This window comes from Sebastes umbrosus, chromosome 15 (assembly GCF_015220745.1).
Source record: "Sebastes umbrosus isolate fSebUmb1 chromosome 15, fSebUmb1.pri, whole genome shotgun sequence".
NCBI classification, from domain to species: domain Eukaryota; kingdom Metazoa; phylum Chordata; class Actinopteri; order Perciformes; family Sebastidae; genus Sebastes; species Sebastes umbrosus.
The window spans coordinates 29,081,879-29,107,254 of record NC_051283.1 but is presented as its reverse complement, the minus strand read 5'-3'; the positions used below and the strand labels follow the sequence as shown (position 1 = coordinate 29,107,254).

Below are 25,376 nucleotides of genomic sequence, written 5' to 3'. Positions count from 1 at the left end.
ATAAATAAATTAACTACTAAAAACCGTTGGCTATTAAAGCAATGTAAAGAATGGCAGAAAGGCGTAACTTACAGAGCTCATATAAGGGTCAATAAAAAAAACACCCAAACCACCGCTTCAAGCTGCTGATTGTTCTTTGATGTTTGCATATCCTACCAGAGTCCCTACGAGGTTCAGGAAACACAGGAAGAGAGAGAGAGCAGAGAAAAGCAAAATAAAAGCTTCTTCTTTTTTTATTTTTAAACCCCACATATGAAAAGTTAAAAAGTTCCCGTAGGAACCGAGCCGAGTGCTTGTGGTTTCTCGCCCCTAAAATATCGTCTGTAATTTCTTGTGGAAAACCTGAAAGATTCTGCTAGTTCACCCGTATCGGAGCAAAGAAACGCACTAATAACTATGTCTTTTTTTAAAACCTTTTTTAAAGTGTTTTTTTTTTTTTTTAACTTTGGTGGCGACGACAACGACAAAAAAAAGAAACGCCATCTGAAAGACATAATTATTATTGTGTACTCATATTTTCATGCATACAGTATTGAATTCTCTAGAAACTGTCGTAAAAGTGTTAAATGTCACAATCTTACCGAGTTTGTAGCTTAACTGACTGAGGTAAAGTTGCCTGTTTCCTGAAGTAGAGCACACATGCTTTCTATTTTCTTTTTTGGACGAGGGCACAAAACAGTATTTGGGTTCATCTCCCTTTCAAGTCCATCAATAAATCTGCTTGTTTAAAAAAAGACCCAAGTAAGAAATGAGTTGGGAACGTTGAAACCTTAAATGACTGAAAAGTGACTGAAGTTCAGTCTGTTTCTTTTTTAAATGTAGAGCTCAAAGGAAAAATCCACCTTGAAAACACATTGTTTATGTTTTAGTTATTAACCATTTCTCTATCTAACTGCCTGATCTATTTACACCAGATTCCTACATTTCCCAGAATGCATCTGAAGACCCTTGCACTTGCAAACAAGGTCAGTTCTTACTGTTTTTAATTTTTTTTTTTAAACAGTTTGAGTCCGATATTTGTCTGTTTGCTTTCTGTTTTATCAGTAAACAAGTCGTGTTGAACCAGATCAACAAACATCTGGACGTCGCCATCATAAGACAAATATTCATAATTGATTTCTCTCTGCGGGATTGTTGAACTGGCGGCTGCAGAAAGACGACACAACCACCTGCATCCATAAGTTCATCAACTCTACGGGTGTTTATATGTTAAAGACGACACTCGGTGTCCAGTTTATTAGGTACACCCAGCTAAAGCCGATGCCTTCTCCGGTTCCTGCTTTTCTTTGTTTTATATCATTGTAAACTTTTTGTGTTTTTAGACTGTTGGTCGGACAAAACAAGACATTAAATACTATTTAAAATATTGATTGATCTGCCCCTTATTTCCTTGATTAATTACTTAGTCCATTAAGTCATAACTTCCCAGAGCCTAAGGTTCCCAGTTTTCTTTATTTTATATCATTATAAATGGAATATTTTGGGGGTTTTACACTGTTGTCAGATAAAACAAAACATTAAATACTATTTAAAATATTGATTAATCTGCCCCTTATTTCCTTGATTAATTATTATTTCCTTGATTGATTATTTAGTCCATTAAATGTCACAAAATAGTGATGATTAGCCATCATAACTTCCCATAGCCTACTCTTCCTAGTTTCCTTTAATTATATAATTATAAACGGAATATTTGGGGGTTTTTACAATGTTGGTCGGACAAAAAAAAGATATTAAATACTATTAAAAATATTGATAAATCTGCCTCTATAAAGTGAAAAATAGCCATAATAATTCCCAGGAGCCTGAGGTGACATCTTTAGATAAACAGTCAAAAATACAAGGATATTTAATTTACTGTGATATAAAAAAACAGAGAAAAGCAGCAAATCTTCACATTTAAAAGAAGCTGAAACATGAGAACGGTTTTATTTGTGTTTGATAAATAATTCAGCTTCATGAAGATTATAATGTTCAGATATGTGTGTTTTAAGTTTGTCCACCAGAGAGCGCTAACGAGTTTATTTCTATACTGTAAAACGTCCTGCTCACTACATAGTTTGATCACAGTTCCTTCAATAACCAAATTTGAGGAATTGTTTGTTTATATCAGCCAATATAACATTTTTGGAATTTTTGAGACTCATAAATAAAATATTTAGTTGAAGCTTTCTGCATTTTTTTGTATATTTATGTTAAGAACTCTTAAGTTAATGACACTAATTTTATAGCTGCGTTGTTGATTAACTAAAATTCACTATGTAAAGTATAATAAATCAGATTAGATATTTTAATGAGGTGTTTTAAGGTGGATTTTCCCTTTTTAAGGAGTTTTTTTTTGTACTTCCATCCTTCAGTGATTTGTAAGTTTGGAGGTAAATTCACAAACTGGATTGACGTCATTGAAACTGAATGGACCCAAAAGACCTGCTGACATGGAAATTACCACCATATTCAAAAGAACTCATAATAGCATAATAATAATAGTATAATGGATTCAGTCCCCATTATATTTATATGTCATTCAGACTAAAAAATACAAAATACGCAGATGTGGAATTCAATCCAGCACTGATTTCTTTTGATTTAAAACAAGGACTTATAAACAGAATGGCACTAATTTGAATTGTCTAGTCACAAAAAAACAGCACGGTTTCAAAAACCTTTTTTTCTTTCAGAACAGTAAAATGTTTTCATTGTTTGGGGCGAGGACATTCCCTTGAAAAAAAATGGTCCATTATTCTGAAAAAATCTATTTTTTATTAATGAGAAAACCATGCGAGGTCTCACCTCTTACTTTAAAAACATTTATTTTTTTATTGTAAGAAAAAAGGCCAAAATAAAAGGCCCGTCATTCTCACCAAAATAAAAACCTTGTTATTTGTACAGGAGCAGAGCTTGAACTTACTCTCATGGTGACGTTTGAGTCGTCCTGCACGTTTGATTGGTCCCCACAGTTCATCAAACAAAAGCAAAAACTACATCCTGACGCTTTGTCCTTTAAGTCAGCTCCATCATCTCAGTGCTTCTCAGCTGCATCAGGACCCAAAGTTCATCTCCAAGGCACAAACCCGTCGTTTTAGTTAGTTAACACCTCATCCGTCTGAGCTGTGACCCTGTCTGAGCTTCCTGCGGCCATGTTTAGGTCCCGACCCACCAGCTGAGAAACACTGACACGTATCGTCTCCACAGTGGGCGAAGCAACGTTGATGCTGTGGAATAAAAGAAAAGAATTTAATTTATTGTATCTACTTAATATCCGCAGGATGTTCTGGGTCGACCGTAAGGGAGGCGCCTAAGAGGATCCTGATTGGACGTCAGAGCACCTGATCTTAAAAGGTGATGTCATTGCTGTTTCATAATATAGTATGTCGTAAAAAAGAAATTAAATAAGTCATGGTATAACATATCATAGAAGTCATAAAAAGACATACTATACCATGACTTTTTTTTTTTTTTTTTTTTTACTTTTTTCAACATATACCATGACTTTTTTTTTTACTTTTTTCGACAAACTACACCATGACTTTTTTTTACTTTTTTCGACATTCTATACCATGACTTTTTTTTTTTTTTAACTTTTCTCAACAAACTATACCATGACTTTTTTTTTTACTTTTTTCGACATTCTATACCATGACTTTTTTTTTTTTTACTTTTTTCGACATGCTCTACCATGACTTTTTTTTTTTTTTTACTTTTTTCGACATGCTCTAACCATGACTTTTTTTTTTTTAACTTTTTTCGACAAACTATACAATGACTTTTTTTTTTACTTTTTTCGACAAACTATACTATGACTTTTTAACTTTTTTCGACATGCTCCATCATGACTTTTTTTTTTTTTTTTTTACTTTTTTCAACAAAAATATACCATGACTTTTTTTTTTACTTTTTTCGACAAACTATACAATGACTTTTTTTTTTTTTTACTTTTTTCAACAAACTATACCATGACTTTTTTTTTTAACTTTTTTCGACAAACTATACTATGACTTTTTTTAACTTTTTTCGACATGCTCTATCATGACTTTTTTTTTTTACTTTTTCGACATGCTCTACCATGACTTTTTTTTTCTTACTTTTTTCGACATTCTATACTATGACTTTTTTTTAACTTTTTCGACATGCTCCATCATGACTTTTTTTTTTTTTTTTTTTTTACTTTTTTCGACATTCTATACCATGACTTTTTTTTTTTTTTTTAACTTTTTTCAACAAACTATACTATGACTTTTTTTTTAACTTTTTTCGACATGCTCCATCATGACTTTTTTTTTTTTTTCACTTTTTTCGACAAACTATACCATGACTTTTTTTACTTTTTTCGACAAACTATACAATGACTTTTTTTTGTTTTTCTTACTTTTTTCGACATTCTATACCATGACTTTTTTTTTAACTTTTTTCGACATGCTCCATCATGACTTTTTTTTTTTTTACTTTTTCGACATGCTCTACCATGACCTTTTTTTTCTTACTTTTTTCGACAAACTATACTATGACTTTTTTTTTACTTTTTTCGACATGCTCCATCATGACTTTTTTTTTTTTTTCACTTTTTTCGACAAACTATACAATGACTTTTTTTTGTTTTTCTTACTTTTTTCGACATTCTATACCATGACTTTTTTTTTACTTTTTTCGACATGCTCTATCATGACTTTTTTTACTTTTTTCGACAAACTATACAATGACTTTTTTTTGTTTTTCTTACTTTTTTCGACATTCTATACCATGACTTTTTTTTTACTTTTTTCGACATGCTCTATCATGACTTTTTTTAACTTTTTTCGACATGCTCTACCATGACTTTTTTTTTTTTTTTAACTTTTTTCAACAAACTATACCATGACTTTTTTTTTTACTTTTTTCGACATGCTCTATCATGACTTTTTTTTTTTTTTTTTTACTTTTTTCGACAAACTATACTATGACCTTTTTTCACTTTTTTCGACATGCTCTACCATGACTTTTTTTTTTTTTTTTTACTTTTTTCAACAAACTATACTATGACCTTTTTTCACTTTTTTCGACATGCTCTACCATGACTTTTTTTTTTTTAACTTTTTTCGACAAACTATACCATTTTTTTTTTTACTTTTTTCGACAAACTATACTATGACTTTTTTTTTACTTTTTTCGACATGCTCCATCATGACTTTTTTTTTTTTTTTTTTTTTTACTTTTTTCGACATGCTCTACCATGACCTTTTTTTTTTTTTACTTTTTTCAACAAAAATATACCATGACTTTTTTTTACTTTTTTCGACAAACTATACTATGACTTTTTTTTAACTTTTTTCGACATGCTCTATCATGACTTTTTTTTTTTTACTTTTTCGACATGCTCTACCATGACTTTTTTTTTCTTACTTTTTTCGACATTCTCTACCATGACTTTTTTTTTTTTTTTAACTTTTTTCAACAAACTATACTATGACCTTTTTTTCACTTATTTCGACATGCTCCATCATGACTTTTTTTTTGTTTCACTTTTTTCGACAAACTATACCATGACTTTTTTCGACAAACTATACAATGACTTTTTTTTTTTTCTTACTTTTTTCGACATTCTATACCATGACTTTTTTTTTTTTTTTTTTACTTTTTTCGACATGCTCTACCATGACTTTTTTTTTTTTTTACTTTTTTCGACATGCTCTACCATGACTTTTTTTTTTTTTAACTTTTTTCGACAAACTATACCATGATTTTTTTTTTTACTTTTTTCGACAAACTATACCATGACTTTTTTCGACAAACTATACAATGACTTTTTTTTTTTCCTTACTTTTTTCGACATTCTATACCATGACTTTTTTTTTTTTTTTTTACTTTTTTCGACATGCTCTACCATGACTTTTTTTTTTTTTTACTTTTTTCGACATGCTCTACCATGACTTTTTTTTTTTTTACTTTTTTCAACAAAAATATACCATGACTTTTTTTTACTTTTTTCGACAAACTATACAATGACTTTTTTTTTTTTTTACTTTTCAACAAACTATACCATGACTTTTTTTTAACTTTTTTCGACAAACTATACTATGACTTTTTTTTAACTTTTTTCGACATGCTCTATCATGACTTTTTTTTTCTTACTTTTTTCGACATTCTATACCATGACTTTTTTCGACATTCTCTACCATGACTTTTTTTTTTTTTTTTTTTTAACTTTTTTCAACAAACTATACTATGACTTTTTTTTAACTTTTTTCGACATGCTCCATCATGACTTTTTTTTTTTTTTTCACTTTTTTCGACAAACTATACCATGACTTTTTTTACTTTTTTCGACAAACTATACAATGACTTTTTTTTTTTTTTCTTACTTTTTTCGACATTCTATACCATGACTTTTTTTTTACTTTTTTCGACAAACTATACTATGACTTTTTTTTAACTTTTTTCGACATGCTCTACCATGACTTTTTTTTTTTTTTTTAACTTTTTTCAACAAACTATACTATGACCTTTTTTCACTTTTTTCGACATGCTCTACCATGACTTTTTTTTTTTTTTTTTTACTTTTTTCGACAAACTATACTATGACCTTTTTTCACTTTTTTCGACATGCTCTACCATGACTTTTTTTTTTTTTTAACTTTTTTCAACAAACTATACCATGACTTTTTTTTTTACTTTTTTCGACATGCTCTATCATGACTTTTTTTTTTTTTTTTTTACTTTTTTCGACAAAAACTATACTATGACCTTTTTTCACTTTTTTCGACATGCTCTACCATGACTTTTTTTTTTTTTTTTACTTTTTTCGACAAACTATACTATGACCTTTTTTCACTTTTTTCGACATGCTCTACCATGACTTTTTTTTTTTTTTTAACTTTTTTCAACAAACTATACCATGACTTTTTTTTTTTACTTTTTTCGACATGCTCTATCATGACTTTTTTTTTTTTTATTTTTTCGACAAACTATACTATGATCTTTTTTCACTTTTTTCGACATGCTCTACCATGACTTTTTTTTTTTTTTTTACTTTTCTCGACATGCTCTACCATGACTTTTTTTTTTTTCTTACTGTTCTCGACATGCTCTACCATGACTTTGTTTTTTTCTTACTTTTTTCGACATTCTATACCATGACTTTTTTTTTTTTTTTTACTTTTTTCAACAAACTATACCATGACTTTTTTTTTTTTTAACTTTTTTCGACAAACTATACTATGACCTTTTTTCACTTTTTTCGACAAACTATACTATGACCTTTTTTCACTTTTTTCGACATGCTCTACCATGACTTTTTTTTTTTTAACTTTTTTCAACAAACTATACCATGACTTTTTTTTTTACTTTTTTCGACATGCTCTATCATGACTTTTTTTTTTTTTTTTTACTTTTTTCGACATGCTCTACCATGACTTTTTTTTTTTAACTTTTTTCAACAAACTATACCATGACCTTTTTTCGACATGCTCTAACATGACTTTTTTTTTTTTACTTTTCTCGACATGCTCTACCATGACTTTTTTTTTTCTTACTTTTTTCGACATTCTATACCATGACTTTTTTTTTTTTTTTTTTTTTTTACTTTTTTCGACATTCTATACCATGACTTTTTTTTTTTTTTTAACTTTTTTCAACAAACTATACCATGACTTTTTTTTTTTACTTTTTTCGACATGCTCTATCATGACTTTTTTTTTTTTTTTTACTTTTTTCGACATGCTCTACCATGACTTTTTTTTTTTTAACTTTTTTCAACAAACTATACCATGACCTTTTTTCACTTTTTTCGACATGCTCTAACATGACTTTTTTTTTTTTTTTTACTTTTCTCGACATGCTCTACCATGACTTTTTTTTTTTCTTACTTTTTTCGACATTCTATACCATGACTTTTTTTTTTTTTTTTTTTTACTTTTTTCGACATTCTATACCATGACTTTTTTTTTTTTTTTTACTTTTTTCGACATGCTCTACCATGACTTTTTTTTTTTTTTACTTTTTTCGACATGCTCTACCATGACTTTTTTTTTTTTTACTTTTTTCAACAAAAATATACCATGACTTTTTTTTACTTTTTTCGACATTCTATACCATGACTTTTTTTTTTTTTTTTTACTTTTTTCGACATGCTCTACCATGACTTTTTTTTTTTTTTACTTTTTTCGACATGCTCTACCATGACTTTTTTTTTTTTTAACTTTTTTCAACAAACTATACCATGACCTTTTTTCACTTTTTTCGACATGCTCTAACATGACTTTTTTTTTTTTTTTACTTTTTTCGACATTCTATACCATGACTTTTTTTTTTTTTTTTAACTTTTTTCAACAAACTATACCATGACTTTTTTTTTTTTACTTTTTTCGACATGCTCTATCATGACTTTTTTTTTTTTTTTTACTTTTTTCGACATGCTCTACCATGACTTTTTTTTTTTTAACTTTTTTCAACAAACTATACCATGACCTTTTTTCACTTTTTTCGACATGCTCTAACATGACTTTTTTTTTTTTTTTACTTTTCTCGACATGCTCTACCATGACTTTTTTTTTTTCTTACTTTTTTCGACATTCTATACCATGACTTTTTTTTTTTTTTTTTTTTACTTTTTTCGACATTCTATACCATGACTTTTTTTTTTTTTTTTTTTACTTTTTTCGACATGCTCTACCATGACTTTTTTTTTTTTTTACTTTTTTCGACATGCTCTACCATGACTTTTTTTTTTTTTACTTTTTTCAACAAAAATATACCATGACTTTTTTTTACTTTTTTCGACAAACTATACAATGACTTTTTTTTTTTTTACTTTTCAACAAACTATACCATGACTTTTTTTTAACTTTTTTCGACAAACTATACTATGACTTTTTTTTAACTTTTTTCGACATGCTCTATCATGACTTTTTTTTTCTTACTTTTTTCGACATTCTATACCATGACTTTTTTCGACATTCTCTACCATGACTTTTTTTTTTTTTTTTTTTAACTTTTTTCAACAAACTATACTATGACTTTTTTTTAACTTTTTTCGACATGCTCCATCATGACTTTTTTTTTTTTTTTCACTTTTTTCGACAAACTATACCATGACTTTTTTTACTTTTTTCGACAAACTATACAATGACTTTTTTTTTTTTTTCTTACTTTTTTCGACATTCTATACCATGACTTTTTTTTTACTTTTTTCGACAAACTATACTATGACTTTTTTTTAACTTTTTTCGACATGCTCTACCATGACTTTTTTTTTTTTTTTAACTTTTTTCAACAAACTATACTATGACCTTTTTTCACTTTTTTCGACATGCTCTACCATGACTTTTTTTTTTTTTTTTTACTTTTTTCGACAAACTATACTATGACCTTTTTTCACTTTTTTCGACATGCTCTACCATGACTTTTTTTTTTTTTTAACTTTTTTCAACAAACTATACCATGACTTTTTTTTTTACTTTTTTCGACATGCTCTATCATGACTTTTTTTTTTTTTTTTTTACTTTTTTCGACAAAAACTATACTATGACCTTTTTTCACTTTTTTCGACATGCTCTACCATGACTTTTTTTTTTTTTTTACTTTTTTCGACAAACTATACTATGACCTTTTTTCACTTTTTTCGACATGCTCTACCATGACTTTTTTTTTTTTTTTAACTTTTTTCAACAAACTATACCATGACTTTTTTTTTTTACTTTTTTCGACATGCTCTATCATGACTTTTTTTTTTTTTATTTTTTTCGACAAACTATACTATGATCTTTTTTCACTTTTTTCGACATGCTCTACCATGACTTTTTTTTTTTTTTTACTTTTCTCGACATGCTCTACCATGACTTTTTTTTTTTTCTTACTGTTCTCGACATGCTCTACCATGACTTTGTTTTTTTCTTACTTTTTTCGACATTCTATACCATGACTTTTTTTTTTTTTTACTTTTTTCAACAAACTATACCATGACTTTTTTTTTTTTTAACTTTTTTCGACAAACTATACTATGACCTTTTTTCACTTTTTTCGACAAACTATACTATGACCTTTTTTCACTTTTTTCGACATGCTCTACCATGACTTTTTTTTTTTTAACTTTTTTCAACAAACTATACCATGACTTTTTTTTTTACTTTTTTCGACATGCTCTATCATGACTTTTTTTTTTTTTTTACTTTTTTCGACATGCTCTACCATGACTTTTTTTTTTTAACTTTTTTCAACAAACTATACCATGACCTTTTTTCGACATGCTCTAACATGACTTTTTTTTTTTTTTTACTTTTCTCGACATGCTCTACCATGACTTTTTTTTTTTCTTACTTTTTTCGACATTCTATACCATGACTTTTTTTTTTTTTTTTTTTTTTTACTTTTTTCGACATTCTATACCATGACTTTTTTTTTTTTTTAACTTTTTTCAACAAACTATACCATGACTTTTTTTTTTTACTTTTTTCGACATGCTCTATCATGACTTTTTTTTTTTTTTTTACTTTTTTCGACATGCTCTACCATGACTTTTTTTTTTTAACTTTTTTCAACAAACTATACCATGACCTTTTTTCACTTTTTTCGACATGCTCTAACATGACTTTTTTTTTTTTTTTACTTTTCTCGACATGCTCTACCATGACTTTTTTTTTTTCTTACTTTTTTCGACATTCTATACCATGACTTTTTTTTTTTTTTTTTTTACTTTTTTCGACATTCTATACCATGACTTTTTTTTTTTTTAACTTTTTTCAACAAACTATACCATGACTTTTTTTTTTTTACTTTTTTCGACAAACTATACCATGACTTTTTTTTTTTAACTTTTTTCGACATGCTCCATCATGACTTTTTTTTTTTTTTTTTTTTACTTTTTTCGACAAACTATACTATGACCTTTTTTCACTTTTTTCGACAAACTATACTATGACCTTTTTTCACTTTTTTCGACATGCTCTACCATGACTTTTTTTTTTTTTAACTTTTTTCAACAAACTATACCATGACTTTTTTTTTTTATTTTTTACTTTTTTCGACAAACTATACTATGACCTTTTTTCACTTTTTTCGACATGCTCTACCATGACTTTTTTTTTTTTTTTACTTTTCTCGACATGCTCTACCATGACCTTTTTTTTTTTTTTAACTTTTTTCAACAAACTATACCATGACTTTTTTTTAACTTTTTTCGACAAACTATACAATGACTTTTTTTTTTTTCTTACTTTTTTCGACATTCTATACCATGACTTTTCTTTTTTTTTTTTTTTACTTTTTTCGACATTCTATACCATGATTTTTTTTTTTAAACTTTTTTCAACAAACTATACCATGACTTTTTTTTTTTACTTTTTTCGACAAACTATACCATGACTTTTTTTTTTTTAACTTTTTTCGACAAACTATACCATGACTTTTTTTTTTTTTGTTTTTACTTTTTTCGACATACTATACCATGACTTTTTTTTTTTTTTTACTTTTTTCGACATGCTCTACCATGACTTTTTTTTTTACTTTTTTCGACATACTATACTATAACTTTTTTTCACTTTTTATCATAAAAGTGAAGTCATAGTATGTTGAAAAAAATTATTAAAAACATATATGTCAAATATTGATAAAAAACGAATAGTATAACATGTCGAAAAAAGTCCTACTGCAGTATGTCTAAAAAAAAAGTTATAGTACAGTATGTTGAAAAAAGTCAAAACAGTCATAGTAATATGCCTTTATGTTATTATGTTCACCTTTCTCTAGTTATGTTGCCAACTGCCAGCGATAACAGTGACAACAGCTACAGGAAAGTGGGCATAATTGTTGCCGACGATAGAGACAATGTGGTTTTAATGGAACTACAACATGAACTTTTTTTTTTTTTTTTCTTTCTTCTAACGTTAGGTATACTAGAGAGCAGCGTGGTGTTGAACTGCCTTGGCTACATGTTGCCATGGATTTGTGAAGCAGCCAGCACCGCTATAATCTACACCAACCACTGTACAAAAACGTTCTGATGCTGAAAGATATCATGTCAGTGACCGGGCATCAATGTGAATCCTCCATGATAATCTTGATGGCAACTAAACAACAGCGAGAGAAGATGCTGGAGCTTTGTCCTTGCTTCTGGCATTATGCAATTAAAACACTACTGGCCTGAAAACAATGGGTGTTAAAAACCAGCAAAAATGGGTGTTATCATGATTAATGGTTATATCCAGATGAATGTTACTCATCACCCCAATCGTTAAGCATTTTTTCCTATGTGTTGCTAGGCGGAAGAATAATCATTTGTTGTCAATAAATTACTGCATTTTTTGTTGCTGTGTTTATTTTATGAAACCCTGAATGAAAAAAGCCATAGTATATTATGTCGATAAAAACGTCATAGTATACAATGTCGAAAAAGTCATAGTATAGTATTTCGATAAAAACGTCATAGTATAGTATGTTGAAAAAAAGTTATAGTATACAATGTCAAAAAAGTCATAGTACAGTTTGGTGGAAAAAGTCGTAGTATAGTACGTTGAAATATAATGATAAAATAGTATTAATAGTTAATCACAGTATATATATATATATATATATATAGTACGTCAGTATCATATCGTCAGTCATAAAGTTCCTATCTGGGTTTAGTGAGAGAAAATCAAACTCACCCGACTGCTCATGTCTGCTCCTCTGCCTGAGGCGGTGATTGGCTGACGCCTTCAGATTCCTCCTGGATCGTCTCATCTTCGTCTTCCTCCTTCTCCTCGGTCTCCTCCTCCTCTTCCTCCTCGTTGCAGTCGTCGTCGTCGCCGTTTTCGTCTTCGTCAGTGGCCTCCTCTCCTTGTTCTTTCACCTCCATCTCCCCTTCGCTGTCTGCATGCTCTGCTACTGCTGCCGCCGCATCTTCCTCCTCCTCCTCCTCTTCTTCTTCCTCCTCCTCCTCCTCCTCCTCTTCGTCCTCTTCCTCCCCCTCAGCAGCCTCCTCGTCGCTGAAGGGCTCCTTGCCCTCCTCCACCCTCCTGGTGGTCTCAGAGAACCAGTCCCTCACCTGCTCGTAGCTCATGCTGGACTTTGTCACCAGGTCGTCCAGGTCCTTCTCACTCAGGGCTCGGTGTTTGAGGTAGTAGTCCCTCAGGAACGACTTACCGGACTTCACCTACCGAAAGGAGACACGAAAAACAGGCCTCGGCGTTAAAACCACTACATACTTTACATCAAAAAAGTTTAGAGAAACATGCTTGTATTAGAGATGGCCCGATACGAAAAAAGATTTTTATTTATATATATATATATATATATATATATATATACACACTTTAAGTATATGTTGGTGCTAATACTTGTGCTTTTACTTGAGTAGTCTAACATTTTGAATGCAGGACTTGTAGCTAATATTTTAAAATGAAACTTACTGAATTGTAAGAAGAGTATAGGTTTTTCATTCTTAATATTTTCCTTCTTTTTATTCTTATTTTCCTGATTTTTATATTTTATTATCATTATTTTTTTCACTATAAAATATCTGAACTGTAGGAATGCTATAAGTAGGAAAAACATCATATGTAAGCAAATATAAATTTATGTTAACTCCTGCAATAAAGTATTAAAAAAATAAAATAAAGAAATGTTGATTCCGAGGTCTAAAACCTTAAGATAGTCAGACTTCTGCTTTTCTTTGTTTTATCTTATTGTAAACAGCTGTAATATAAAGTCTGTAACTTAAAATGTGCAATTAAATATTTTAATCGATTGACAGCCCTATTCTTTATATTTTCCTTGTTTTCCATTTTTTTTCACTATAAAATATATAAAATGTAGGAATGTTATAAGAAGGAATAACATCATATGTAAGCAAATGTAAATTTATGTTAACTCCTGCAATAAAGTGTCAAAAAATAAAATAATAAACTCAATCGACTGTGGCGTTATTGTGAAATATAACACTCTAACTAGGGCAACAAACACACAAAACGGTCGAGACACTGACCTTGATGGCGGTGGCGCCCCCCTGTGGGGAGCGTTTGCAGGGATACGGCCGGCGTGTCCTCCTGGACCAACCACGGAAACGCTTCCTGGACTTCTTCTGGATCTTGGCTCCACCGTTCAGCGCCTCGTCCACCTTAAATACATCACATTGATTTATTTATACAGTAAAGTCCAAGTAACTGCAAGTCAAAGTAGTAAAGTATTACTGTGACTGCTCTCCTGACAGTAGTTCAAGTTCAAACAAGTGTGTTCTGTTTTTCACCTTCCCACTCTGGTAGAGGTAGTACCACTTGAGGTTGCTGTTCTTGCAGGCGTAGCGCGTGTCTCCGAACCAGTTGACGATGTACGTCCTCGGCAGACCGCTCTCCTCCGCCATCTCGTCGTACTCCTCGGACGTCGGCCACTGCGTGCGGACGAAGGCCTTCTTCAGGATGTGGAGCTGCTCCGGCGTCTTCTTCATCGTCTTCCTCGACGAGGACGAAGCCACGGAGGATTTCACCTTCTCGTCGTCCCCCTCGTCGTCATCGTCGTCGTCGTCTTCGTCCTTTGAAGGCATTTTCCGCCTCTCGGTGAACCAGGCGTCCACCTCCCGCCGCGTCAGCTTCGTCACCGTGCGCAGCCGGCTCAGCTCCTCGTCGGAGGGCGTGTCCAATTTCTGGAAGCTGGCCTCCAGGATGAGCAGCTGCTCCGGAGTCTTTTCCTTGAACTTCTGTGGCGTGAAGTCGGGGAAGGCGTGGCGGAATTTGACCCGCGGGTCTCTGGTGGGACCTGACGGGGCGTTGGCAGAAATCGGGGAGCATTCGCTGGCGTCGTCGCTGGAGTCGATGACGATGGTGGTTGTGTTGTCGCTGTTGTGGCTGTCGTTAAGGCTGCCGCTGCTGCTGCTCCTTCCTCCCCGGCCTCCTCCTGGCGCTTTGGTGGGCGGGGTTTCGCTCAGCAAGACGCCGTGGTGATCCTTAGAGTTCCTCTGGTTGTAGCGCGTGTCACTGAACCATTTCTTTATCGCCCGTTTGGAGAGTTTGGTGACCTGCATGAGTCGTGATATCTCCGCCTCTGTGGCGAACTGCCTCCTGCCGTAGCTCGCCTTCAGCTCCGCCAGCTGCTCCTTGGACTTCTTCGGTTTGGTCGCCCCCCCGTCAAAGCTGAGCGCCGCGCTGGCCGACATCTCGGTCTTTGATTCCGACGTCGAAGGTTCGGCGGCTTTGGGCTGGTTTCCGGGGAGACCAGCGACCGTCAGGGTGATGGGAGAGGATACCGGCACGGTGCCCCCGCTACCGGTCACCTGCGTGAGGACGAGGCCCGGCTGGCCGACGATCTGGCAGGTCTGGAAGATGGACTGCAGGCCGTTGGTGGCGGCGGCGATGTTGGCAGGGATGACGGTGATGGTCTGAGAGACGGTCTGCACCGTGCCGTTAAACTTCTTCCTCCTCGCCTCCTCCACCTGCAGAGAGGAGCAAAGAGACTGTTGAACTAAATGTGCCGAATAAAAGTATGGCTTTTTACTAAAAACAATATGATTGTGAATTAATCAATTTAGACATTTTGGCGGGTCCAAAATGAATGTTTTGTTGATCTCTGTGGAGGATACCTGACGTCGGGGTTCCCACTTCTAAAGGGGCTTGTGAGCTAATAGTAAAACGACGTTGGTATGACGTCATCAAGTCATCAGTTAGTGTGAATAGAAAACATAAATGGCTGAGAGTGATGGTGAGTGTCTGGCAACGACTTGTTGTGAAGTGAACGCAACGGAACCAAAGAACTTCTTGGATGTGTAACAAATTGACAAATCATTTACAAACTTTATCTTTAAGGATTTATTGCACATGTTGCCAGCTGATGAAGATCATGTGATAAGATGGAAAGCTCCAGAACTTAAAAGGAAAAAAAAGTTTCTTATTCAAGCTTCTTAAATGTGAATATTTTCTGGTTTCTTTACTTCTTTATGACAATAAACTGAATATCTTTGAGTTGTGGACAAAACAAGACATTTGAGGACGTCATCTTGGGCTTTAGGAAACACTGATCGACACTTTATAGACCAAACAACTAATCGAGAAAATAATGGATAGATTAATCGACAATGAAAATAATCGTCCCAGTTCTGATGTATAGATCTCTGAAGGGCTGTCCTCGACCAAACAAATTCTCAGTCGACTAACACTCATACGATTTTGTCGTATCGATGAGTTGATTTAATCGACAGATCTGTAAAACTGGGTTTCTCCACAAACAAAAAAAAACAAAAAAAAAAAAAAAAAAAAAAAAAAAAAACACACAAAAGCAGGACTTTAAATCTGATGTTTACCAGAGATGAAGTTTCTTAGAAATAAATCATTCAGCATGAAAAAAGCATTTAAAATGACTAATTTACTAAAAGAAATCTTAGTCGACTACGACCAAAACGACCGATTAGTCGGCTAATTGACTAAACAATTGTTTAACACCAAGTCATGAATTTCATGCAGCAGTGTTATTATAAATTGTGTAAATGACAGAAACACTTCACAGTTTTTGTCCCTCAGAGTGAAACAAATCAAGATGGCAAATGCTCAAAAACAACAACAAAATACTAAATTATCATCAATTTAAGGAGGAAAAAAAAGGAGCCTGAAATAAATGAAATAAAAAGGCACCACTTAAAGAAGGCCACAATCAATAAAGAGATAATTACAAGTCTATAAAATTTACTTTTAGACTCCGCGTCTGCCAACTTCAGGCCGATCGTTCCAAGTGTCTTCCAAATTAAGATTTTGGATCAGTCAGAATAAGAAACTTATGTTGTGATCTGTGAGGTTAAAAGGTCTCTAATCTGATTTTAATGGATGAATCTTCAGAACGCACTTCAGATCTGATGCCAATATGACTCGAACATGATAAACAAAAACAAAAAAAACATGCTTACACAGGAAATAAAACTTTTTTCTCACTGCTTTAATTATTCTCCCGACACAGACACTATGACACTTAATTCAGATTGATCATTTAAATAAAGTAATCTGAGTCTTGGTCTGATTTTTTGCCATATATGAGGAAATAAATGGGATTTTTTTTTACATTCAAAGTAATTAGAAAAACATCAGATACCACATGAGTAGGGTTGCAAAATACTGGAAACTTTCCGTGGGAATTAACGGGAATAAAATAGAAATATAGGGGTTTCTTGCTCAGGCTGTATTTACCATGTCATTTGCAGATATACACTCACCGGCCACTTTATTAGGCACACCTGTTCAATTGCTTGTTAACACAAATAGTTAATCAGCCAATCACATGGCAGCAACTCAATGCATTTAGGCATCTAGACGTGGGGAAGAGGACTTGCTGAAGTTCAAACCGAGCATCAGAATGGGGAAGAAAGGGGATTTAAGTGACTTTGAACGTGGCATGGTTGTTGGTGCCAGACGGGCTGGTCTGAGTATTTCAAAAACTGCTGATCTACTGGGATTTTCACGCACAACCATCTCTAGGGTTTACAGAGAATGGTCCGAACAAGGGAACATATCCAGTGAGCAGCAGTTGTGTGGACAAAAATGCCTTGTTGATGTCAGAGGTCAGAGGAGAATGGGCAGAGTGGTTGGAGATGATAGAAAGGCAACAGTAACTCAAACAACCACTCGTTACAACCAAGGTATGCAGAATACCATCTCTGAACGCACAACACGTCCAACCTTGAAGCAGATGGGCTACAGCAGCAGAAGACCACCCGGTACTAGCACCGGCCACTTTATTAGGTACACCTTGTACCTAATAAAGTGGCCGGTGAGTGTATATGTAGACCACACACGAGGGACTAAAGTGTACCATTCAGCCTAAAACAAGGTGTGGATGGATGTGCACCGACCTCCTCCGGCGTCCAGCTGACTCCGTGTTTCAGCCTCTGAGCAGAAAACCAGACCTTGATCTGCTCCTCGCTGAACTTGGTCTGCGAAGACAAACCCATGATCTCCGACACCGACGGGTACGGAAACCTACGACACAAAAAAACAGTTTAGTTTTCTACAAGCTGTTGAAGAAGGAACGGAAACAACAGAGCGGCTGTACTGAACACATCGCTGCAGTCTTGGTGTTTCGTTTACTTCTTTGTTTCCTGTTTTATTTATTCATAATATAACCAGGAGGAACCCACTGAGACACAGGGAGACACTTTAACAGTCCAAATGACACAATATCAGACCCTCAGAGTAACTTGAAAACTCATAAAAAAAACAAGCTTTGTGCAGATATGTATGATTTTATATGGAGTTATATACAGTATATTGGCCTCAGGGTTTACGTTATCTCCTCACATTCTGCACACTGCTCTGCATTTGAAAAGCCAGAACCAGCTAATGTTTGGCACATTTTCTTAACAAATGATTAAAATGATTATTCCATTATCAAGTATTAATAGTTGCCAAATGATTTTCTGTTGATGGACTAATGGTTGCAGTGGGGAGACGGACTAAAACAGTGTTGGTTTTGCTCTTTCATGGATTTGTTCAAAGTAAAACATATATAGAGTAACAGCAGATTAGCCCTTTAAGAAACTACACGCAGCACCAGCATCATAACTCCATTATTCTAAAATAATATACATTTATGAGGGAGTAATTTCTCCTGAAAGATAACAGACGGTAGCGGTTACCTGTTGTAGGCGCTGACCAGCAGGACGTTGTTGTCCATGGCCGTGTTGTAGGTGGGGATGCTGCTGATGGGGATGAGGAGCTGAGTCTGCGTCTGATTGCAGTTCTGCTGGTTCTGCAGGGCCGACAGAACCTGAGCCAGCGTCCCGGGAGGCAGCACGGCGCCGCTGCCCGAGCCCCCTTTAAACTGAAGCACGTTGGAGCTGTTGACCATGATGCTCTGCGGGATGGCGTGGACCTGCATCGCCGTGGAGACGGGGATGAGGCGAGGGGCGGCGGGGGTCATCGGAGCGGGCGACAGCGTGGGCGGCTCCTTGTTCTCGTAGTCCTCATCGTCGCTTTCCACTTTGATGACGTCGTCGACGGACATCTTGTGCAAGGCGGCGAACTTCTTGGGTTCCGGTCTGCTCTTGATCCTCATGATGGGCGTCTTGCTGAGGGCGATGCTTTTGCGGGACGTCTCTTCCCCCTCGTCGTCCTCCACTTTGACGAAGCTGCCGTCGAAGGTGAGGTCGTTGACCGTCTGCTGGAAGACGGTCTCGTTGTTTCGCTTCACCATCGTCCGCGTGAAGTTGTCCTCGCCCGGGTGGAGGCGAGCGTTGTGGGCCAGCAGGGTGTCATAACTGGACGGGGAGAAATGTCGGTCAATATCTCGTTTATCAGACACACAGAGGACTTAATATATAGAGTAAATAATCATATTCTTTATCTGAGCGAATGAATCACTGACCAAAGAGTAGTTTCTTGCTGCAACCGAGAAGAAACAGGCTGAAGGAATACAACTAATGATTGCGTCCATTATTGATCGGCCTGACACGTTTTCTGACTGTTATTTATTCATGTATTTATTTTTATTCTTTTTTTAAAAATTAAAAAATAAATAAATAAGTTTAAAAAAGAATACAAATAAAAACATAAACAAATAATTAAATAAAGGGAAAATTAAACAGAAGATTAAACAAATCATGGAATTAATACAAAGATAAATAAATAAGCAAATTAAAACAGAAATATAAATGTATGTCACATTTTATCATTTCCTACTACTATTTGACAATATTTATTTTTTAAATATTTTTTCTACATTTAAATTACATAATTATTTATTTATTGAGTCATTTTATATATTTATTATTTTTTTAATTAATAAAAATAAATACATAAATAAATAAAAGGGAAAATTAATCAGACGCATAAATAAATAAGGAAATTAATACAAAGATAAATAAATAAAGAATCAAAATTAAACAGAAATATCAGTTTGTCAGATTTTATCATTTACTACTACTATTTGGCAACATTTATTTTTTAAATATTTTTCTACATTTAATCACAATTATTTATTTATCGAGTCATTTATATATTTATTATTTTTTTATTAATAAAAATAAATACATAAATCAATAAAAGGGAAAATTAAACATAAGAGTAAACAAATATGGGAATTAATACAAAGATATATAAATAAATAAGAAAATTGAAACAGAAATATCAATTTATGTCACATTTTATCATTTACAACTACTATTTTGCTACATTTTTCATATTTAATGACATATTTATTTATTTATTTTTGATTTTGGCAGGTTCCATCCTCCATAGACTTCTACTCTCACACAGACACAAGTATTATAGTGATTATATAGTAGTACCTCTTGGTGTGGTAGTCACACTCCATGCAGACGTATGAGGTGTTGATGACGATGTCGGGATGCTCCGTGTCCACGTGCATGGTGAACAGGTTGAGCTCCGACGTCTGGAAGCTGCAGTATTTGCACTCGTATCCTCCCTCGGCCGTGTTCAGGTCCAGGTAGTGGTCCGACACGGGTCCGACGTCCTCGCCCTGCTCCTCCGACAGACCCTGAAACTCTGAGGAGACGGCCGCCACGCCGTTACTGTCCTCCGGCTCAGCCGGATCTGTGATGTCCTCCATCTCCTGGTCCGAGTCCACGGTGGCTTCCCGAGGAGGGACCATGCAAGGGATGGTGGATTTCCTCCTGCTCGCCATCCTGAGGGTCGGGGAGCGATGAGTCTAGACGAGTGTTAAAGCTGTCTCAGTTCAAGTCGTCCTGTTGTAGCTCCATAAAGTAGGACGTCGTCAGTCGAAATGTTTCCTCTGTTATCTTTAATTCCTGAAGACGAGAAAGTAAAGTGTTAGCGTTACTGCCGTGCAATTAATCAAATTACAATCACAGCTTCCAATGATTATGAAAACAAGATAATCGACATAAAAAGATTATTGAGACACATTTCTTTTTGTTTCGTCTTGTGTTATAAATCCAGAACAGCCCTTTCCTTTAGCCGGCTCGGCGGGTCAGGGACGGGTCAGGGACGGGTCAGGGACGGGTCAGGGACGGGTCAGGTCAGGGACGGCCGCTCGGTTTGCTGAAAACATCATTTTCTGCCATTTTTGCATAAAATAATTAAAATATTTGATTATTCATGTGTTGATCAACTAATCGATTAGTCGACTAATTGTTGCAGCTCTAGTTTATAGCAGATGTTCTTCCATTAGCTCATTTGGTGTGTTCAGGTACAAACAGACAAAATGAACACAGGTGACATAAAATGGACGACACGACTATGGAGGACAGAACCTGCCAAAATAAAAAATAAATGAATAAATAAATGACTCCATAAATAAATAAGTCATTAAATGTAGCAAAAATAATATTAAAAATAAATGTAGCCATTAATTTATTTATTTATTAATAAATTGATGTTTTAATTTGCTTTTTTATTAATTTATCTTTGTATTAATTCCCTTACTTATGTAATATTCTGTTTGATTTTCCTTTTATTTATTTATTATACATACATTTTGAGGCAATGAAAATACAAATATCAGATTTAAAAAAAAAAAAATATGGTAAAAATAAATTGGCCAATATTATTTTTTACATGAATTTATAATTCAGTCAAAGTTAACGCGATAATAATACATAAACACAAATTTGTTTTAACGTCACTAATTTCTTTAACACATTAACGCAACTTGTGATTTTTAGCATGTCGTACTAGCCCTAGTACTTACTATTTTGAGTGCGTGTGTGGGGTATATAGTACTTTGTATTGCTATTTTTTGCTTTATATTACATGGGTATAAACTATTTTAGCTGAACTATCTAATCTATATCATGCCTTTTGCAGAATCACTTCTAAAAACGTATTTATTTCAAAAAGCTTTCTATTAATGCCAGGGTATCATTATATTTCCAACATGTCTATTTTTATTTTATTTTATTGCTTTATTTAAATATTTGTTTTGGGTGTTTTATTTCCATTTTAATTGATATTGTTGTAATTGACAGATTTAATTTCATTGCAGTCCTGAAATGTTTTTTAATTCCTGTTGCAACCATGTAAAGCACTTTGTTTTGAAAATCTCTGTATAAATAAGGTTTATTATTAGTAGTAATATTATGCAACTATTTTCCATGTCCTTGCTACTGAGTGTAATTCCACTTATCCACTTATAACTTATATAAACATGCCTCTGGCTACTTCTCTTATCTGGCTGCAGCTTGTCAATATTTAACAATCTAAATCTGTTGTTTGCTTTAAAAAGACTGATGTGAGCTGTGTACATTGCACGTGATTGTGATAAAAAAAATCAGATTAATTGATGAGATATTAGAGCAACTTTTGCAGCAGATTTTGGATGAAAGTCCTGATTGCTGCTGCAGCTTTGAGCATGCTGAACAAACTGCTGCAGCAGCAATCAGGACTTTCACCCAAAAATCTGCAGCAAAAGTTGTTCTAAAGTCTCATCAATGAAGTGCTTTACATGGTTGCAACAATCATTAAAAAAACATGTCAGGACTGCAATGAAATGAAATCTGAACATGCACTTCCTGTCCACACACACAGTGTAAAGACATGTTAACCAGCACAGTCTCAGTTAGTCTCCTCAGCTAGTTTAGCAATTGATATTGTTGTAATTGACAGATTTAATTTCATTGCAGTCCTGAAATGTTTTTTTAATTCCTGTTCCAGCCATGTAAAGCACTTTGTTTAAAAAAAAAATCTCTGTATAAATAAGGTTGATTATTAGTATTATTATGCATTTGCTTTTCTTGTAATTCTTATAACTTATATAAACATGCCTCTGGCTACTTCTCTTATCTGTCAATATTTAACAATCTAAATAATCTGTTGTTTGCTTTAAAAAGACAAGTGTGAGCTGTGTAAATTGCACGTGATTGTTGTAAAAAAGATTTTTCAGATTCAGATTTTAAAGCAACTTTTGCTGCAGATTTTGGGTGAAAGTCCTGATTGCTGCTGCAGCAGTTTGTTCAGCATACTCAAAAGCTGCAGCAGCAATCAGGACTTTATTAGAATTCATATTAATTAAATATTAGAATTAGAATTACTTCTAAAAATTTATAATTTCAAAAAGCTTTCTATTAATGCCAGGGTGTCATTATATTTCCAACATTTCTATTTTATTTTATTGATATTTTTAAATATTCTTTTTGGGCATCTTATTTCCATTTTAATTGATATTGTTGTAATTTACAGATTTAAAATTTCATTGCAGTCCTGAAATCATTTTGTTGTTCTTGTTGCAACCATGTAAAGCAATTAATTGATGAGATTTTAGAGCAACTTTTGCTGCAGCTTTTGGGTGAAAGTCCTGATTGCTGCTGCAGCTCTGAGCATGCTGAACACACTGTTGCAGCAGAGCATGCACTTCCTGTCCACACACACACACACACACAGTGTAAAGACATGTTAACCAGCACAGTCTCAGTAAGTCTCTTCTGCAGCTCACTGAGAGAAATAACCGAGAAAGAGGAACGACAACAAGCCTCCATAACAGCTAGCTAGCTAACGTTAGCTGGTCTCCACTAGTGTTAGCCGCGTCGAGGCGTCGTAGTGACGGCCACACCGACACCGCTTCCAGCCCTCCTCCAGCCGGTGTGTGTGTTTACCTGCTGCCGTTAAACCCGGTACAGGTGGCTGTCTAGCGGCTGTAGCTCGGTACCGTCTCCGGCTCGCTGTGTTGATGTTGATGCGCAGTCTTCAGTCTTCCGCCTTCCACCGGAACACACCGAGGAGCCATCTGCTGCTGTCCGGGACCTGGAGCCTCTCTGCGGCGGAGAACCGGCTCAATACCGCCTGGAAGCTCCGGTTCCAGCTACTAGAACCACCACCACCACCGCCGCGACCCGCATCGTTTTACTCGGTTTGCTTCGGTAATAAAACGGAGAGTTTAAAGAGAAAGAGGCAGCGAGAGTTCAGAGAATCTGACGAGACGACGGAGGGTTTTCATACCGCCGCTACGAGCGAGCAACGGCCCACCAGCACATCCGGGAGGAGCTTTTCAAAGTAAGAGCTTGAACTTAAGTAGTCACCAAATTAGCAGTTTTAAAGGGACTGTTTGTAAGAATCAGAATTGCTTGTTAACAGCGACACCTGTGGCCGTTAAGTCAACGAAGGTCAGCGTCCTGTTTCTCGCACTTGCTCGCTCTACATAGACATGAACGAGCATCGCTCAAAACAGTGAGGCGACACACGTCAGCTAAAACCATAATATCACTCTATATTTCAGCTGCTTGGCAGTAATGTTAGCTGACCAGACGAAGGTCTCTCCATGAATCAATGCTTGTCCTAGTGTTGGCTTTTCCTGCTTCAGCCTCCGGGGCTGCAACATTAAAGTGATGAACACATTAATGCATCAATAATTTTAATATGTATATATATATACATAATTTTAATATAAATATATATTTGTTTTTCATCAATAATTTTAATATGTATATATATATATATATATACATAATTTTAATATAAATATATATATATATACATATTAAAATTATTGATGCATTAATGTGTTCATCACTTTAATGTTGCAGCTGGTAAAGGTGGAGCTCATTTCACGTACTTTATATACTGCTGGGTAGTTTAGTCCATAATAATATAACATTATCTATTTATTCTAAAAAACATTTTTCTATAATTTAGATTTACATTTTGTAATCCAAATCTATCTATCTAAAGCTCTCAGATAAATGTAGCGTAGGAGAGTAATAAGAACAATGAAGTGGAGTAGAAGTATAAAGTAGCATGAAATGGAAATACTCAAATAAAGTGCAATTACTCCAAAATTGTACTTAGTGCTTGACTAAATGTACTTATAAACACTCCACCACGGAAAATAATAATAATAAAACCACATCATAAACAGCCTCACTAACGAGGACAACAAATTTCAAAACGTCTCCACAAATATGCTAAATGAGCTAAAATTGCTTTAAACTACAATACCATTTCAATGAAATATATAAATCCCAAATAGTAATTATGGTTGACTGTGGGCTTACCATGTTTTTTATTTTTTCAAATGAAATAGCTAAACATTAAATTCCTGACATCGTGTGGTTTGTTCTCAGAGAAAACCATAAAATAATGTTATTTATAATATATAAACGGTTTTAATTATATCATTATCCTATAGATCATTTGAATTAGACCTCAAATTTCAATTACAATACATTATATTCATTGAAAATCAAAAGGTTTTTTTTATGTTTTGGTGATTATTTTAGTATATTATTTCTGCGTTTTCTACATGTAAACATTCTGTATTGATTAATTTTATTTCTATGTATGTACTGTACTATATTCATTTGTGCATTATGTATTGTATATTTTGTTTTTCCTAATTTAATTTTTATTTGCATGAAATTGCTGTACATTGTTATGTAACTTTTATGCACGACCATCTCCAATCATTTATTTTGAAGGTATCCCTATTAAGCGGAAATGTGCGTCGGTGTACTGACGTAAGTTTGACTATGTACGTCATTGCGTCATAGA

At 33.9% G+C, this 25,376-nt stretch overlaps 1 protein-coding gene and 1 long non-coding RNA gene across 2 annotated transcripts in view; one reads left to right on the top strand and one right to left on the bottom strand.

Moving 5' to 3' along the window:
* The window catches only part of LOC119502952, a 30,208-nt gene extending 26,889 nt beyond the window's left edge, over positions 1-3,319 (top strand). Inside the window, exon 4 of the long non-coding RNA XR_005210224.1 lies at positions 3,266-3,319. This is a non-coding gene — a long non-coding RNA (uncharacterized LOC119502952). The remainder of the gene's footprint in view (positions 1-3,265) is intronic.
* Positions 415-23,615, bottom strand: LOC119502943 (zinc fingers and homeoboxes protein 1-like). Its single transcript, XM_037794272.1, has 8 exons — positions 23,486-23,615; positions 20,204-20,683; positions 18,554-19,174; positions 17,771-17,897; positions 14,192-15,370; positions 13,931-14,062; positions 12,612-13,099; positions 415-3,212 (listed from the first exon to the last, which is right to left on the bottom strand). Exons 2-7 carry the CDS (start codon positions 20,557-20,559, stop codon positions 12,620-12,622), a joined length of 2,895 nt encoding a protein of 964 aa, XP_037650200.1. The 5' UTR covers positions 20,560-20,683; positions 23,486-23,615; the 3' UTR covers positions 415-3,212; positions 12,612-12,619.
* Positions 23,616-25,376: the final 1,761 nt, after the last annotated feature.